The 19131-nt window shown below is 40.5% G+C and overlaps 1 protein-coding gene across 6 annotated transcripts in view; it reads left to right on the forward strand.

Moving 5' to 3' along the window:
• Positions 1–19131, forward strand: part of CALD1 (caldesmon 1) — a 184399-nt gene that overhangs the window by 138470 nt on the left and 26798 nt on the right. For 4 of the 6 annotated variants that reach the window (XM_048966957.1, XM_048966974.1, XM_048966967.1 and 1 more), the window contains 3 exons: positions 13584–13730; positions 15341–16334; positions 16948–17028. In XM_048966957.1, coding sequence (XP_048822914.1) covers positions 13584–13730; positions 15341–16334; positions 16948–17028 — 1222 coding nt within the window. The remainder of the gene's footprint in view (positions 1–13583; positions 13731–15340; positions 16335–16947; positions 17029–19131) is intronic. The other 2 variants (XM_048966992.1, XM_048967001.1) reach the window with 1 other exon arrangement.

Raw genomic sequence — 19131 nt, forward strand, 5'->3', positions numbered from 1 at the left:
TATGAAGTTGGGATGTTCAGGCTTGGGAGAATTTAGGGCAGGGCTCACAGGTGTGGAGTAAGAAGATGGAGACACCCATTAAAGTGCCATTAGATGAGAAGTGACATGATCTGCTTGGAATGTGAGAAGAAACTGGAGAAGGAACTGGAAAAGCTTCTGGGGAGGTGAAACAGAGAAGAAAACCCTTTGGGAGTTTTCTTTCTGAAGTGCAAAAGTAGGTAGTGCGGTCTGCCCTGGAGTTTCCTAAATCTTTGGTAATTTTGTGGGAGTATTTTGATCAAACTGTTGGGAGAGTGCAGAAAAATTATTGGTATACACTCATAGCTATGCACTAACAATGAAAATACTCCTATCTCACATTCATTTTAAGCTGGCAGAAGCACCCATAAATACATCCAAGATTGCCCAATTAGCAGATAAATGCTAGTGTTTGTGTCTAATTTTATGCCTATGTTTATATTAGACTGATTGGTCTTATAATACCTTATTGATGTAGGTAATGCCCATCATGCCAAACTTTGAATCTCCCAAAGGGATGATTTTTTCACCGAACCCCGCTGTAGTCGAATGGGAACTTATACACAAGTGGGTTTAAGCATCTCATTTATTCTTATTTATTCAGTAATCTCAGTCAACTGAGTTATGGTAACAGGTTGGACCATGCTCTGAGAACAGGAATTCAATTTCTCTTATTCTTGTCCCAATTCTGGTGCCAAATATTCTCCAGTTTACATTGCTATATCCTCATTCATCAAATGTTGTATTTTCACAAAAGACTATTAAACACAGACTCGCTATCCAGTGCTTGTTTTCTTGGCTCCTTCCAGTGCCTGTCAGGACACATAACTGAAATTCAGTAAGGACTTTCGTAGAAGGATAAAGTGGATTGCATCTCTCTTGCAGTTGGCTTGATGTACATGTGTGAATAGTTAGTACAGGCTGCTGGGAAGAAGACACTAGAATGAATCACAGCAGGTCTGAGCCAAGCCTAAGGCCTGTTCTCTGATGGTGTTATTCTGAAGGGTCCTTATGTTGTGTGAATACCTTTCCATTAGGAGCTCCAGTGGCTTCCTAAAATGCTCTTTCATCTTGCATTTCATCTTGCGACAGAAAATGTTGCCCTTTAATCAAGAGGTAGTTTGGTAAGGGCTGCTGTTGACGGTCCTGGCTCACATTCAGGTCAGTCCCATCTACTGTGTGGCACTGGAGATGGTGCAGTGAGAGCTGCTGAGCACAGAAGCCTTCTCAAGCAAAGTCTTCAAGAGCTTCTGCATAACTAACTCAGTGGTAGGCAGGCGATCTGCACCCATATTTTCCATATTTTCAGGCACTGAGGTGTATCTTAGTTCACAACTTGGTGCTTGAAGGGGCTGCCAGGCTGTGTTGAGGCACACTAACCCATGCATGAAGCCTGAGGTTCTTTTGCAGTGACATGGCTGCAAGTTTCCCCTGGGTAAAGAAGCTTTCTGGGTTTCCTTTCCCATTTTACACCAGGCAAATCTCTTTTTAAAATGTAAACTACTGATTTGGAAGTACCTGGAAACCGAAGGCACTGCATAGAGGAGGGCAGGCTGCCACTTGCTCAGAGGGAACTCAGGGGAGGATATTTCTTTGTTCTGTATGCCAGCAAAAATTGTCCCAGGATAATCAGTTCTGCCTGTGGCTTTCACACACTTTTGGGTGCAGCAATGGAAGTTGGCAAGGTGCAGCTGTTGGGCCTGGGAGAAAGAGGTTTGGCCTACCTGTAGCAGTGACCTTTGGAAGCTGCTAAAAAAGCTCCTGTTAACTTCCACAGTGTTTGGACTAGGACTGAGGTACTGCAACCAATGCACAAATCTTATCTGCTGTGGGGTTGAGGCTGAAACAAGTACATTTGTCTATGTCCCTATTTTTCCATTCCATAAACCAGCTTTATAGTAGGAATAATAATCAGCATGCAGCAGTCAAAAGGGGTTGTGAGGATTAATTAAATTTGTAAAGTATGTTGAGACCTTTTGATAGAAAGTTAGTGAGTGCCAAGTGCTAATATGATGAGGAAAGGAAAATAGATATCAGTTTGTGCTCACTCCTGGAATGTAAGAGATTATCCTAAAAGCCTTGGCTCAAACATAATTTTTTGTGCATTTAACAACAATTTTTTCAATTATTCTTTCCTTAATAATGTCAATTCAGTCTCCAAAAAACCTGTGCTTCTTGGTGGTGAAAACTTAATTTCTCTTGTTTCCTCATCTTTGGAATTAGGTTCTCTTTTGCCTTCACTTGCATCTGCTCACTTTCTTGCCACAGCAGCCCTTTGCCATTCTCTTCCTCTAGCTGACTAGCTTCTCTGTTTCCTTCTCTCATTGATCACAGTCATCTGCTCTGTGGTTAGTGCCATCCACTTTGCTCCTTCACCTTTCCTTCCCTGGACTCACCTGGAATTTCTTTTTAGCAAAATAATGAAAAGCAGCTAAAATAAAGAATATATTGCATGGCATCAAATTAATTGTTTTGGGGCTGGTACTTTGATCACTGAATGCTGTGGCAAAGGATATAATAACACGAAATAATTCCATGGAAGCAACCTGGAACCCATAGGTCCAGGCCTGGTTGGTGCTGCTTAGCCTGTCCTGCAAACATCTGCCGGTGGTGAAGGAGTGTGAAAGTTGGTGTCTGATGGACAAGCCTGAGTTGGAACAGGGCCATGAAGCTCAGGGCCAGGTTTTGTATCTGATGAACACAAAGCAAAGAAGGCTGACTAGGGCAAAGAACAGCTGTTTGGCAGTGGAAGAGCTGTTAAATAGCAAACAGGACCTGATCAATAATTTGCTGTGAATGTGTAACTGGCAGTACCACTCAGCTTCCCCATGTTCCTGCAGAGCCCATCTGTGTGGGGATATTTCAGCATGAAGCATTTTGCAGTCACTATTACAGCCTAGCTCTGTATATGGAACTGCTGTTCCAGATTGAAAAATTAATGCTTACCATAATAGCTGCTGTTATTTGTGAGCATGTTATATACTGTGGAAAAAGACCCTTATACTGGCATGGTATCTATGCATGGTAATTAATGTGAGCTATTTGCACCCATGTGCCTTGAACAGCTGCATATATTCCATTGGAAGTCCATGGACCACAAGCACAGTCAGGACAAGCAAATTATTATTTTCTTGTTTCCTGTTTTTTATCTGGGTATTTCCTATGAATAACTCACAATATGTTAATAATTTGTTAGTGAATATTTGAAATGGAAAAGGGTTTTTGTTGGGCTATAGAATTCCATGATAAGGTATTTTTGTTGTTGTTCTGTTTTTATTTGTTATTTGTTTGTTTGTTTGTTTGTTTGTTTGTTTGCCCTTTCTGAAGTTCCATGGCTTCTATGTTTGTATTTCCAGTGTGGCTGGTCATCTGTCCTGACTTCAGAGTCAGCTTTACTCTCTTTCTCTAACTTTTTACACTGAGTTTTATGCTAGTTTCTTAGGAGTAATTTTTCCTGGAATAAGGATCACAGAGAAGCAGTGCAAGGGGGAACAGGCGCATCTAAGGGAAAGCTAATTAAAAGAATAAAGCCAGGATATTTTATAGTGTTTATGCGTGTATAGTTGCAATGGATACATGTCAAATTTCCAGCTGTTTAAATTGCGCAACGCTGGTATACGATGTCTGCAAATCATTGTGACGTTAGCGTGCTGTTCAAAGTGCTGTACGTGACCTTACATATCTGTACAGGCCTGTTTTATGGAAGGGTTTTTTTGTTTTTTTTTTTACCTTTCATGAAGGTGAAAGACAGATCAGGATTAACGTTCAGAGAGATGCATGGAATGTATCTAGCCCTAATCTTGTTAGCAAATGACAGGATCTGCACTCATAATTCCTCCTGTGTCTCACAGAAAATGTCTCCTAATCACCTTAGCTGTTGACAGTAGGTTTCTTAAGTATCTGAGAAAGAGATAGATGCTTGTCCACATTAAAAGTGAACAGTCATGAATTTCCCTTGAAACCAAATCTGCACCTGCACAGCATCCGTGGATTGTGAGTATGGGGAATCAGTACTAGAAGACTTCGAGACATCTGATTTTCATTATTTTTTTCCCTGTTTGCCATATGCTGTAGCAATGAACGTATTTGTAATGCTGTATCTCCCCTAAAGTGGTTTATTCCAGTTAGCATATGGCTTTGCAGTCTGTTCTGTTTCATTGCAAGTCCTCCTCTTGCACTTCAGCTGCCTTCCCATTAGCAAGTGTTTATTTCAATATTTAGTCTGCTGAGGTACATTAAGGCTGTGCCGTCCTCTTGCATATTTTGTATCAGGAAGAGTAGATGGAAAAAAGGTTATTCTGTGATTATCTGTATGATTATCTGGTAAAATTACTTTTCCAGGTTCCCTGTGTGCAAATACATGCCTTGTACCTTGTTCACACAGCACAGATTTTGCTGCGTATGTGAAAGCTACAGCAGAGAACTTCAGGGACTTTTCTGGCCCTGAGCAATAGTAAGTTAGTTGCAATCTTGAATCCCCTGGGAAATATATAGGAGTTTTGATGCTTCACATAGCCCAGACTAGTGCTAACCCCCATACTTCTCATGAATCGAGCAATGCAAATAGCCATCTCTGACCATTTATAGTCATTTCAGATTATGCAAGGCTGAGGGAGTAAACAGATGATGTACAGGTAACTGAGTAACTGTGACTTGCTGTCCTGTCGTTTCAATTCTGTCAATCATGGTGGAATTTGGGTTTCCAGGTCCTTGTGCAACAGACTTAGAAGCCATGGGAGAAGTTCAGTACTTTGACATCAGAGCTGCTCACCCAGCTCTGGTTCTTCCACTGTCCCAGCTACCTCCTGGCAGATCTCTTTCCTCTTCGCTCCCTCTGCTTTCTCCATCAAGCTTTATCCACTTTCCATCACCCAGGCTCCTCATCAAATCAATAAATTGGAAAAGACCTCAGAAATCATCTAGTCACCCGTTGCTACTAGCTGGCTCTCCCCAGCTCAGGGAGGCATATTGTTCCAGTCCCCTTCCTACAGACACGTTCCCTATATCATCTCTGCTTCCATCTTCCCTGCCCCACTGGCTCTCTAGCTTTGTTCTAATCTACACTCAGTTTTAGTATCGATCTTAAATCAGAGACTGATGCTACCGTTCTAGAGACTCAGCTATAGACTTCCTGCTGACCAACCCTAGACACAGCTGCATTTCCATGATGGATGAAATAATTCCTTCTGAGTTGGGTTCAGTGCTATTGGTAAGTGTTGTCCCTGATATTGATCAGCGTGGACTTTGTTTCCCGCAGGATTCACCTGTGTGTAAAGTCCTGACCCCTGGTTCTTCTTCATACCCTGAAAAACCTGGCAGGGAAAAAATGCTAAAAGGGATTCTTCTCATTGAGAAGATGTGTCATCTTAGAAAAAAGACATCTTTCTTCTCAAATTTCATGTCTTGTTTTGACAGGATGGGTGGTGAATGGAAGTATGCTGGAAATTGATCGTGAGTAGGTTGGGCAATGCGATGGAACATTAGAGTATGAAGATATCCTCCTAGTGCCATTTTTCTTTTTTTTAAAACCTTTATTTAAAGATCTTTGATCCTCTGCAAAGGATAACATGAATTTTGAAAGGGTTAAAATGATTCTTGGAGGGAATGCAGAACTTTGTAGTTTGAGCATGAGGAGGCATCAGTTTGCTTAAAGGTGCCGTAAAAAATTCTTGATTTCATTCCTCAAAACTTTTACATATTTTCTAGAAAAACCATAATTGTCAGAATGTAAGGGTTCTTTTTAAAGTCACAACTCTTGATTTCTTTCTTCATTTTAATTCCTTCTGTCTTCCGCGAACTTCTCAATCACATTAGTTGGATCTTTGTTTGCAATTCAATGCAAAAGAGGAGTTAGTCCTTAACTTTGTATACATTTAATATGCTAGCAATTTGAGGGTATGAAAGTGCCTTGAAAGCCTTGAATACAGGGGCCCAAAACCACAAAAAAAAAAAATAAAAAAATTATGATCTGGCTTTGTAGCAATTGTGAATTGTATGTTCTGGGGTGAGTCCTGTAACTCCTTACTTATGCCTCAGCTAGGCAACATGCCCACTATTCTCAATAGGGAGATGCCTGGAATATTACTGGGTAAAGATGTGGCATAAGCGATACTGAATTTTATATGCAATAAAGCACTAGAAAGTGGAGGTGGTGGCAGCAAGCAGCAAGCAATTTGCTACAGAGGCAGCAAATACCACATCAACCACAGTGGTATGCACAGCAACTGGGCTTTGCTTCCACATTTTTAAGCTGGAAGAAGTAAACTTGTTTTGTACGCTTCTTTTTGTACAGAGAGACAGATTTCTGTGTGAATTCCAGTAAGTGTCAAGAAAAGCAGTAAAGAAGTAATAGCTATCTGCTAGAAGGAAATTAGCCAATTACTTTTCTACTCAGTGCCTTTTTTTTTTTTGCTTTTTGTGTGAAACTTCTAAATAAAAATGGGTTAAATGCACTGGATTGTTTCCTGACTGGTCAATGTCAAATCTATCGTGGTTGAAGGAAAACTGCTAAGTATTACAAACTTCACATATTGAGAAAATTACATGCTTTTCCCTGGGACATTTCCAGCAAGCTCTTTTATCTAAATATAATATATGTTGGAAGCAAATTTAACATTGTTTCAGTAGCTGAAGGTTTTACCCTTCATGTTAGTGGTCCTGCATGCGATTTATGCTGAGGTATTCAGAGGCGATTTAGCAGAGTTATTTGGATGTGGTTGGAGAATCTGCTTGCATTTCACATTATGAAACAGATCATCAGTTTTCAGCCATGAGGGAAAAAAAATAGGCGCGTGCATGACTCATTCTGCCTTTGTGCAGAACCACGCGGTGATACTACAGACTGGCTCAAACTACAAGACCCAGGTTTCAGGGCCTGAATCTAAAACCAAAGCAGCAGCGTTATCACAAAGAGAAGGCTGCAAGAGATGAGACAGGACATTGGAAATCCTGGGCTGCAACTAAACTGAAGCGTACATTTTCAACAGAAACCACTAATTCAGGAAGCCAGAATCTGTCCTGAAAGCTTCAATGGCATCTTCAGCAGTGAAATAAACTCCCTGGTTACTTTTGGCATGAACTACTCGGTAATTTTTTCATCAATTTGGAGTCATTTTCACTTGTGGTTATTGGCTTGCAAATCATTTTTTATGCTTTTTTTTTTTTTTTTTTTTTTTTTTTTTCCCAGGGGAGTTGCTTTCTAATTAGTTTTTTAGAATCATACTGTTAAACGGACAAGTGTACCTATTCTTTTCTTACCTGTGTACAAAACTAAATGTCAAAGACAACCAAATGAAAGAAACCACAAAGAAGAATATATAGAAGAATCCCATTCCTTTCCCATACTTAGTTCTTTCGTCATACAAACAAAGCAACAATCTCATGGTCAGATCCTTAACCAGTGCAGATCATCTGAAGATTCTGCACAGAGGAACAATAGTTTAATTGTTAAAATACACATTGTTTTATGTTTTAGATATTTTTGATCAAGAGTTAAGGTAGAACAAAGGAGACTGCTAAAGTCATGGTAGGAAAATATGGATGCCAGGTCCATTGGAAATAAAATCTTTCTGCTAACCCACTGAATAGATGGTTACTCAGAGGGAAAAAAAAAAAATCCCTTAAACTTTTTGGAGCTATTAAAAAAATAAAGGGTACTAGAAGCTGACAATATGAAAATAATGTAAACGAGAAAGGACTACATTGAAAGGTGTGTCAGTCTCTGTTTTTCCAAGAGAACATGTGCATACATTCTGTCGGTAACGTGCCAAGTCAGGAATATTGGCTGCGTAGCTCTGGAGAATGCGTGGGTGAAAAGAGCAAAAGTATTTGTGAGACAGAGATGAGTTGTGAAGTGAATGAGAAGACACGTACATTCTATAAGTAGAAGACAATTTTTAAGTCCAGCACAAGCCACAGCATAATCTAGCCTGATTTTCTATACATAAGAGGTAATGGAAATCCACCAAGTTGTGTCTGTAATGAGCCCAAGAATTAGTACTTTACTGCAGTATCACTTCCAAAAAGGCATTCATCTTAAGATGAATATTCCATCATTTCTTGTATATTTAATCAACCTCACTGTTAGAAACATGTGCTTCATTTCCAGTTTAAATTTGTCTGGGTTTAATTTCCATCCATTGGTTAATTTTATCCATTTGTCTCTCCTGTGTTCAATGTGAAAAAAGTGGTGCATGTCTAATTGAGAAATATGTGAAAAATATGGGTGTTAATAAGAGCATTCGTGCACAACATTGCACTGAGAACTGCGGTGGCATGTATGCATGTCTCCAGCATAATCCCCTGTTTTCACTCACTATATCTTTCTGAAACATGAGCATTTTGGATTGAAATTCTGCTTGTTCCATCATAAAAAATGAATCTTCTTGATCAGGTCTGAGCAGAATGCTGGCAGCTCTCACTGAGCTATGGAGAAATTATTAGAAGAAATAGTTTTCCCCACAACTGCTCCCCCACTATTCACCACATTTTTTGATGCAACTTGAACAAAATGCAGCTAATCTATGACATGCAAAGCTTGATAGAGATTTAATGCCCTGAAGGCATGTACATTTTCTGTCTTTTGGAGGTAAGGATTGATCAGTTGTTTATGTTCATGTTTTGAAGCGTGCCTATGATAACACAAATTAAAGTAACAATAAAATAAAACACAAAAACATATGGAATCATAAATAAAACTTGACCAAATATCAGCAGTGACATAAAGAGCACTCTCCAGAGGGTGTTGTAACAGCCCACCCTCACCCCACCCATCCTTTCAGGAAGAGCCTGGGTAAATAGATAGGTTTTCTAAGAATGCAAAAGACCAATGAATTCAGCTGCTGTATACCAAGTCTGGCAGTGAAATTTGTCATCAAGGATATTTTAATGATGTCTTCCCTCTGCCATCAATTAGGAGACACACAAGTGCAAAGACTTCGGTGCTGTGGTGTTAGGTAATGAAAGGAGAGGTTAAGTTGCATATGGAGGTGAGGTAGTTTGATTTGGGATGAATGATCCTCTTTCTGGTCACTGGTTCTATGAATGCAATCTGGTTTTTGCAGATGATTGCAAAGACTGATTGGCATTTGAGAGAGTCACGGGAGAAAGAGGAGACAGACCTGAGCTGTTAACTGTTAACTGTTTTCAAGTTAAAAATCTATGCTCAAAGGCTTTTGTTTTGTTTGAAATTCCCCCCTCCCCCCCATATTTCTGACACCCTTCCTCTGACTGTGGAATCAGTCTTCTTTTTCCCCATCTCTTCTAGAACGGAGCAGTTTAACCCATCTTAAATCAGTATTGTTTTTCCACCATTGTAAGAAATAGAAAAGATTAATTAGGTTTAGCTTATGGCTCATTGAGGGTAGGTACTGTTTCAAATCATTATGTTTTTCTTCTATCAGTATCACACACTTTATAGAACAGGGACCAGATTTTCCCCTACCTTTATGAATGCCTAGTATAACAGGCCTTCAAGCTTGATCAGAAAATTTCAATGCTGTCATAACTCAGACAATAATAATAATGAAGTAGTGCTGGCAAGACATTCTAAAACCAAAGTGCCTCAGATAATGTTTGAGCTGATTGGTGGTTTCAAATGGAAACTAGTAGAAGCTGGATTGTATGAAACGGTTTCAGCCTCGCAATCATAGAATCATAGAGTGAGTTGGGCTGGAAAGGACCTCAAAGCCCACACAGTCTCAACCCCCCTGCTGTGGTCAGGGCTGCCGCTCACCAAACCAGGCTGCCCAGGGCCCCATCCAACCTGGCCTTGAAACACTTCTCGGGATGGGGCATCCACAGCTGCTCTGGGTAACCTGTTCCTGTGCCTCACCACTCTCCGAGTAAAAGTTTCTTCCTAACGTCTAAATTAAATCTTCCCTCTGTGAGTTTATTCCTTACATGCCTCACCCTTGTCCTATCACTATCAGACCACATAAAAAGTCAGTCTCTATCTTGTTTATAAGATCCCTTTTAAGACTAAAGGGCTGTAATGAGGTCTTCCTAGAGCCTTCTCTTCTCTAGACTGAACAACCATATTCGCTATTACCAGCTTTCTTAGTGGGTTATAAGTTGATCTAAATTCAGTGCTTGACATAAAATTCAAAGGGTGCAATATCTGAGGCAAGGGGTGCCATTCATAATGCAGCAGAGTTATTTTCTGTAGGGTCATCACACTAACTTTGAGTGTAATGTTACTGAAATAACTAGAACATTTGTTGTTGACTTCAACATATTTGTAATTATCCTGCCTTCCCAGAGAGGCAGAATGTGTGTAATTATCCTTACCTAGCATGGTGGGATATACTGCTGCATTCAGATGTGGTGCTCAGTCTCCTCAACATGAGTTGTGCTGCACTTGAAGTATGATAGACTTGGCACTAATGCATTACCAGAATGGCTTGTCAACAATGCTTGCAGGTTATACTGCCTTTTCTCAGGTCAGAAACACAGAGGGATAACAGGAGATGTAGTGAACACTGCTATTTTTTCCTTTTGATCGTCATTTAGATCAGGAGCATACACCTTTGGTAAGAAAGTATAGTCATCTTTTTGTTTGAATATTTAATAAGAAAATTAATATCAGAAGGCTTGGCATACTTCTTTGAGATCATGCTGTGCTCTCATTACCCGAGATAGTGGAACAGCTAACTGTAGAGAGAGACTTGAACAGTTGTGGAGAAGGGGAAAAATGGATGTAATGTTAATTTAATTTGATTGTAAGGTGTGTACATGCTGGGCTGGAAGGCAGTTCTCCAAAGGTGAAGAAACAACACAGGCCAGTGTGGATCATTGGATTTCCATCTGTCTGATACAGACTGAAGTCCTGGCTTCACGCTTGGTTATTTGTTTACTCTTGGTCTACCCAATGTCAAAAGATGTAAGCAAGTGGAAATAAAGACTTGTGATGTGAAGTTAGGGAGAGCTGTAGCAATAGGAAAGGGAGCCTCAGTCTTCTTGTAATCTAAAATGTACAGAGGAGAGTACATAAATTTGTATGCCCGCCTGTGTTTTAATCTCTCTGTGAAATTAGCTTGTCACTCTAAGGAGAAGGGGAATTAGCTAATCAAGGAAGGTGAACGATGTGCCAGCCAACATAGGGTGAATGACCTCAGTGCATGAGGATTAAGAGATCAGTGGGAGGAGCACTGTCATCAGAAGTGCGTTTTTCATGCGAAGAAGTGGTAGCTGTTGAGTCTGTATCATGCACTGTTGCTTTGACTGAGTTTTTCATGGAATGTCAGTTGCAGTTCAGGTGCCTGCTGTGTCTCTTCATAATTGATCACATTACAAGTTTGCTCACAGCATGCTTATAAGCCTGCTAAGGCTGACCTTAGCCTGCAGTTTCAGCTTGTTCTACTGTCAATCTGTGATGGCTGCTCCCTATTTCCAGGTTATTGAGGATGTTTTGTGCATCCATGCTGATGAACAGAATTGGATGCTGTGATCCTTAAAAGTGGAGCCCCTATCTCCACTCTCCTGCTGCAGGAGAACACTCTGATACACAGTGTGGCAGCATTTACACTTACAGGGATATTGAGAGAGATTGTCAGCTTTCTTATGCGATCTATGCGATGTGTCCAAGGACAGGAAATACATATCTGCTTTCATTTGACTTATTTAATGAGTACCATTTGGTGGAAGTTTTTTGTTCAGAGTATGTTTCTTCTTTCCTTTCTTAGTTTTCTGTGCAACTGGTTGTTTCAAAAAGGCATTTTAAAGAACTTCTTAAAAATGGTTGCTCTCCTCACTATCTAGGAGGGTTCTTTGTGGTTGCAGAGGGTAGGATAAATACTTCATTCTCTTGGGGTCTCTCTGTAAAGATAGCTCCTCAGCCATTGGCACTGGGAACTGACTCAGTCATGGCTATTATCCAGCTGCCACAGGCTAGGAGCAAAGGTCCTGTGCCCTTATGTTTGCAGTTCAGAGCTAAACAGATCATAGGCTTCTTGCAGACAGAAAATCTTTCTAGTGAATTGGCTTTCTGTAGTCACTTTGCCAATATGGTTTTATGCTCTTTCCTCTGAAAATTAAAGACATCATTGGTTTATTATTATATTCCTATTGTTCTTACTATATTGTTATTATTATTATATGCTTTCTGTCCAAGACCTCGATGAAGTACTGAACCCTTTTAAAATCACTTACAAACAACAGATAGTATTTTTCCTTGCTTTCTCTGCCTCATCTCTTTTTAATTCTTCTTCTCCCCTTCTTCCCTTCCCCACTACTGTAACCCTTCATGGCTGCACTCCTGGTTTTCACCTTCTTTGAGAAGAGCTACTGTGCACAAAGAGAGAGATACAAGCTCTTGAAGCGGAGCATGAAAATAACAAATGAAATCCTTCAGTGCACTAAGGCCAAGGAAAGTTGCACTGGATGAAAATATTGTTCAAGGTCGGACAAACGACTCAGACATGTTGAGCTTTAGCTTCCTTTTTAAGGCAAAATTAGACTAATTGAATGTCTGCAGAATCTGTATTTCTTTGAGGGGAAAAAAACAAACAGTACTACAGCAAGGCAGTGGGAGAGGCTTGGACCTGAAGAGTCTGATTCACGACTAAATCAAAATATTTTTGTTTACTTTTAATATTAAAATATTCTTTGAATTGCAACTGTGGTTGTTTTGACTCTGCACAATTTTTTAAATAAACAACTACATAATTAAGGGTGACTTCTCAACCATCATATCTCTCTGCTGGATGCAAAGTAAATGACTACCCTGATTGGGTTTGGTACATGTTAGCTTCCTATTTCACTTTCATTGCACTAAAAGATAACAGGAATGCAGGCCTTTCACTTTATCTTGTGCAGTGGTATGCACTTTGCCAAAGATTTGAATGGGTCATGGGATTATTAGGATTGTAATGTCTTGCTTTCTTTTTCAAGTAGGATGAAACTAATTGTAATCATCTACTGGGTTAGAAGAATACAATGGATTCTCAGCTGTAGCCTTTCATCACAGCAGAGATCTTGGATGATTTAGCCTGGCAGGGCTCTGCACTCACAAAAGTTTTGTAGGTGTCAGATGTTTGGCACTCAGAACCGAGCACTGAGGGTCGTCACGCTTGTGTCTCACAATTTTGTAGTTCTCAGTTCTAGAATACTGTCAGCATTTAAAACAATGTGTTATCATGGATTCTATGATTCTGTCATTCTAAATTTAGAGGGGTTTAATGAAAAGTTACTTAACGAAGTCCAATCTCAGTTATGGGACCCTGAGTGATAGTCTGCTCAAACTATTGAGTGCATCCTGGCAGGATCATGATGAAGTCCAGCAGGATGTCTGCTTAGCTATTGGGCTGGGGTTTTATGGTCCTGATATGTTCTAGGAGCAAGCTGAAAGTGTGGTGAGGCTGCTGCCTTCACTGTCACCACTCTGTCATTTTTGTTTCTGAAAAAGAACACAAAACCAAGCCTTGAAATGAGGTGTCTCAACAGTTTATTTTCTAAACACTATATAGAGCAGCCAAAGTAAGCCATCTGCTTTTTTTGTGATTTTTCAGACATGCAGTCCTACATGCTACAGTCCCCTTAATTTCCCTCTCTTTCCTGCTTTGTTGCAGGCTGTCCTACCAGAGAAATGATGATGATGAGGAAGAAGCTGCCAGAGAACGTCGTCGACGAGCTCGACAGGAAAGGCTGCGGCAAAAGGAAGAAGGAGATGTATCAGGGGAAGTAACAGAGAAATCAGAAGTTAATGCCCAGAACAGGTAAATGGTTGATATTTACAGACAAGACAGCTACACTTTTTGTTCAGAGGAGAGAAATATTTTGAAAGGGCCTGTCTTGCTGCTTAATTTTCAAGTGCTAGATATGGCCATCCTTGCTGTGAGGAGAACCTAACCCCATGAGAAGTGCCACTGGCTTTGTCTGCACAACATGGTGGGAGCACTGCTGAGACTGGCCTTGAGGCCTAGCCCTGTGACACATTCCCAGAGTGTCTGTAGGGCATCTATGGGATAACTCATCTGGTGCTCAGAGAGGGAAATGCCTCCAATACATTCTGCTCCCTCATTCCCTTAGCATTTGGTGTCTTGCCTCACAAAGCTCCTTGTATTCCAGCTTTTGTTTTGATAGACAGACAGCCAGAAAAGTGTAGTGATCCTGCTTACTGGGGCCATGGTGTCATTGGGAAAATGCACATGAGAAGACCCCAGGCCTTAAGCTATGGCTGAGATGTGCCGGTGAGGGGGGTGTGAGCATTGGACACTAGCCCTCACCTGTCACTGTCAGGGCCATATAGCTCTAAACAACAGAAAAGCTGATGGAATTAGCTCTGCATGTCACAAGCTGAGTGGGCAGTGTTGGCCTTCCAGTCTGTCTGCTATTGGTTTAGTCTCATATAGTAACAAATAATACATCCAGATTTCTATTAGCCGTAACACAATTGACAGAAGAGACCAGAAATATATATTGTGATAGCAAACTAATAGATACTGAGCTCAAGCAGCATTTTGTTAAATAAAAGGAGGTAAGAAAATGGCAAACATCTGATTACAGGGTAATCTTTTTCAAGTATAAAATAAACAGAAACAGCTAGAAAGAAGGAACAAACATGCATATAGGAGAATTAAAGAGCTGAATTTTGAGGGAGTCAAAAAACCTCCAGGCGCTGAGAGTGAGATCCTGTCCTGTTAGCTGTAGGTGCTGAATGGCATAGCTTAAATTAAGATCTGTGTTCACTCCAATCTCTAAGAAATTCATGTCCCTGAATAGATGATCACAGCTGCACTGTACCCTAAATTGCGAGGTTATCACATTATAGACTGTGTCTGTGGATTTTGCTGCTGAATGGGATTAACCACTTTCTCATTCTTAGAGAATGTCACTGAAGTCAGAAAGTATCTTGATTGTGTAGCATCTTCTAAAATTTCATCTGTGCGTGGTAAGGAGTTCTCATGCATGCCTCTGGCCAAGCTGAAGGGGGAGGTTAAAGATAGCAGAGATCTATCATATATTCTGCAGTGGAGTGCAGAGTGGGAGGATGAATTTTTGAATGTTGTTTTTTATTTCATCTGTTCCAAGCATCAGGACAGTAAGGTTAGTTAGACTCCTGGGGACTGTTGGTGTGGCTGTTAGAGCTTGCCTAGAAGGGAACATTTCCAGGCTCTGAGATTGTGAAAAGCCACATTCCTATACATGCAGAAATGCCAAAATTAATCCCCCAGAACCATTTTGCTAAAATTTGAATTATGCAACCTGTTGTGTTTTCAAACCATGGAATGATCTTATAGTGATTTTTTTTTTTTTCTTTCTAGAAACAGCTAAGTGCATACATTGTTAGAAAACTTTCTAATGACAAATTGTCACTTTTGTGCAGTGTGGCAGAAGAAGAAACAAAACGTAGTACAGATGATGAAGCTGCATTGTTGGAGAGACTGGCAAGACGGGAAGAGAGACGCCAAAAACGTCTACAGGAAGCCCTGGAACGTCAAAAGGAATTTGACCCAACGATCACAGATGGGAGCTTGTCAGTGCCCAGCAGGAGAGAAGTAAACAATGTGGAAGAAAATGAGACCACAGGGAAAGAGGAAAAGGTTGAAACACGCCAAGGACGCTGTGAGATTGAGGAAACAGAAACAGTTACCAAATCGTACCAAAGGAACAATTGGAGGCAAGATGGAGAAGAAGAGGGAAAAAAAGAAGAAAAAGACACGGAAGAGGAGAAACCAAAGGAGGTACCCACAGAGGAAAATCAGGTAGATGTGGCAGTAGAAAAGTCCACAGATAAAGAAGAGGTGGTAGAAACAAAAACTCTAGCTGTAAATGCAGAGAATGATACAAGTGCTACGCTGGAAGGGGAGCAGAGTATAACTGATGCTGCGGATAAAGAGAAGGAAGAGGCTGAGAAAGAAAGGGAGAGACTTGAGGCAGAAGAAAAGGAGAGGTTAAAAGCAGAAGAAGAAAAGAAAGCAGCTGAAGAAAAACAGAAAGCAGAGGAGGAAAAGAGGGCAGCTGAGGAAAGAGAGCGAGCTAAAGCAGAAGAGGAGAAGAGAGCAGCTGAGGAAAGGGAGAGGGCTAAGGCAGAAGAGGAGAAAAGGGCAGCTGAGGAAAGAGAGAGGGCTAAGGCAGAAGAGGAAAGAAAAGCAGCTGAGGAGAGGGCTAAGGCAGAAGAGGAAAGAAAAGCAGCTGAGGAGAGGGCTAAGGCAGAAGAGGAAAGGAAAGCAGCTGAGGAGAGGGCTAAGGCAGAAGAGGAAAGGAAAGCAGCTGAAGAAAAGGCTAGGTTAGAAGCAGAAAAATTAAAGGAAAAGAAAAAGATGGAAGAGAAGAAAGCACAAGAGGAAAAAGCTCAAGCAGATTTGCTAATAAAAAAGGTACAGTAAACATTTTGCACCAAATTAAGACACCTGTGGTTTGTGAGAAATGTAATGCAAGAAAAGATTAATTCCTGCATTTAAACAACTAATACTCTTTGTTTGTTTGTTTTAAAATAAAACTCCTTGCTTCTGCTTACCAGTAATGGGATGCATAACATGCCTGTCCTCACTCCATTGTTCAGAGCAAACCATGCATGTTCAGACCTTTGCATGTTCTTTGCTGCCTTTTTTCTCAGTTGCTATAAGCTGGCTTGATGAAGTAAGACATAAGGTTGAGGCAAACACAACTCAACACAAAATATTATCAGCACCTGGTAAACTGTGTGAGGAATGTGTGTGTTAAATGCAATCACAAGAAAGGGCTCTCTGCTGGAACACGTGAGCATGATGCCACGCAAGTGAGAAAAGCCCTGATGGGGGAATGGAAGCATTTAGAGAGGGAGGAGGGAGCACCGCTGTACATGCAGATGTGGGCACAACAGCACGTGAAGGACATGTGGCTGCACACAGGATTGGTACGTGAGCACAGTGTGGAGAAACAAAAGTGCTTGTAGAACAATGTTTTCATACCGTATTTAAAACAAAAATTATTAAAAACTCCATAACAAAGGAGGAAGACAAAGAGGTTAAAGCGGAAGCTAAAAAGGAAAGCTTACCACAGAAGCTTCAACCTACCTCCAAAAAAGAACAGGTAATTTATTAACCGTTGATTTAGTTGTTGTAAGGAAACTTGAGTTAAAAAAATAAGGGACTTATAACTGAATTTTGCTTGTTCAGCAAAGTACTTAAATATGTGCTTCACTTCAAGAACATGAGTAATCCTGTTGAAATAAATAGATGAAGCTACTTGCGTGCTTAACATTAAGTATATGCTCAAGTATTTTGTTCTTTTGTGGCCTTAGAACCAAGTTCTGTTTGTCTTAGAACAAATACTTCAGTCAAACTCATTTCTGTCAATAGCGCAAGGATGGCTTGCACCGTAGGGATGAATTTTTCAGGACTGTATCAACTAATCATCCTTCCCTTGTTTCCTCTCACTTTACTGTGAACTTTTCTCCTGTGACTGAGACCTACTCTTAAAATAGTAATAATAATAATCTAGGCCCTTTGGCCGCTTGAATATCTTAACTAATCATTTTCCCCAAAGCTGCAATATCACATGACATAAACTGTGCATACCCAAGATTCTTCTTTTGTTTTAAAGAGAAAATCTACAAAAATTACTGCATTGCATTTCCACTGTAAACACAGGAGCTGGTGCCATGGTGTTTTACTGTATGGTAAGTAAGATTTGGGAACCATTTACTCTTCAGGTTACAGCTGACAAAACAGAGAGCCATATTCAGTGTGCTTTTGGGTCAGTGCAGAAGGTATCAGAATAGCCTCTGATCCTGACCAGACATTGAAACCAGTCAGGTTCTTACAGGATTGCGCCGGTATGGGTTCAAACAGGTTCATGGGGCTCTCTTAAAGAGCTGCAACACAGAGATTTAGCGACAGGTAGTTTGTGCCTGGGACTTTGTGCCTCTGTCTGCCTGGGAGTGCTGGGGGCTTCAGAGGATCTTTGCTATTGTCCTTAGTTGTTGGAAAGCAACTTGATCGATGTAGAACATGCTGTAGAAGCTTATCTCCCCCTCAGAGAGAGGTGAAGGCAAGTCATGCCACCAGGTTCTTGGTCCAGTTGCTTGAGTTATTGTCCATATTTTTAGTAGAATATTGGTGAGATTGAAAAGATAACGTTATGAAGATGACTGGAAGAAAGGTTCCAAAGGGAGAGAGACTGGCAATGTGCTAAAATAACGGTCTAGAAAGGGAAAGAGTTCAATGAGAGCCACAACAGGGCTTGAGACACAATATCCTGTCTATGTTTGCCTGGAGCTCACTCAGCTATCAGTGGGACTCCCACGATCCTTTTAAGACATGCCCACAAGATTGGATTTTCCAGGGAATTGTCATGACTTTTGAAAGTGACTTGTGATTTTAGTGCTTCCATTTTTGGATGCTTAATTTGAGACAGTTTAAGGAATCCCACTTCTGGTGCAATGCTGAATGTCCTTGCGCTGAAAGGTGAAACTTGTGCATGTGTATCAAGCTGAACTTTTGAAATATCCTGCTCAGTTTTAAAAATCTCAGTTGTTGCTTCTTGGTTTGTAATGAAAAATTGACATTCTTAGACTTCAAATAAAGTAATGATCAGGTTCCTATCGCTACTTCTTCCCCTCATGCAAAGAGCAAAATTCAGTGAGACTTATTGTAGACACATATATGCAATTAAGAGGATGGCGATATATTGTGAACAAGATCCCTGAAGGAATACCTTCTTCACATAACCAGATTTTGCTTTTGTAACTGTGCAACATGACCACATATCCATTCTTAATGTGACTAAAGTCTGGCCTTCAAATGGCAGATTTTGATCAAACTACCAAAAAAATAAAAATAAAAAAAAATAAAAAATCTGTCTCCTTCTCTGAACTGCCCCACGATTTTGGGTACTCACAACTGTCCTGGAAAGCTCGTAAGAACAAGCTTTCTCATGATGTGAGGCTCCTGGTATTTCCTGCTTCTAGTTTGGCTAGACATGCTGCAACAGTTGCTTTTCTCGTGGTATTTGGGTGTAACAGTTCACTCTAAATGGAAGGCCTAGACCCAGGTGCCCACAGCTTTTAAGACTGCAAGAAACTGTGTCCAAATAAGAGCTCAGCATGCCAAAAGGTTCCATCCTCAGTAATCAATCCAGCGTAGTGTGAAGTTGTTCAAGCTCTAGATTTAGAAATCTTGACTCTCAAATGTT

The sequence above is a fragment of the Lagopus muta genome, chromosome 1 (genome assembly GCF_023343835.1).
Source record: "Lagopus muta isolate bLagMut1 chromosome 1, bLagMut1 primary, whole genome shotgun sequence".
In the NCBI taxonomy this organism is placed as follows: domain Eukaryota; kingdom Metazoa; phylum Chordata; class Aves; order Galliformes; family Phasianidae; genus Lagopus; species Lagopus muta.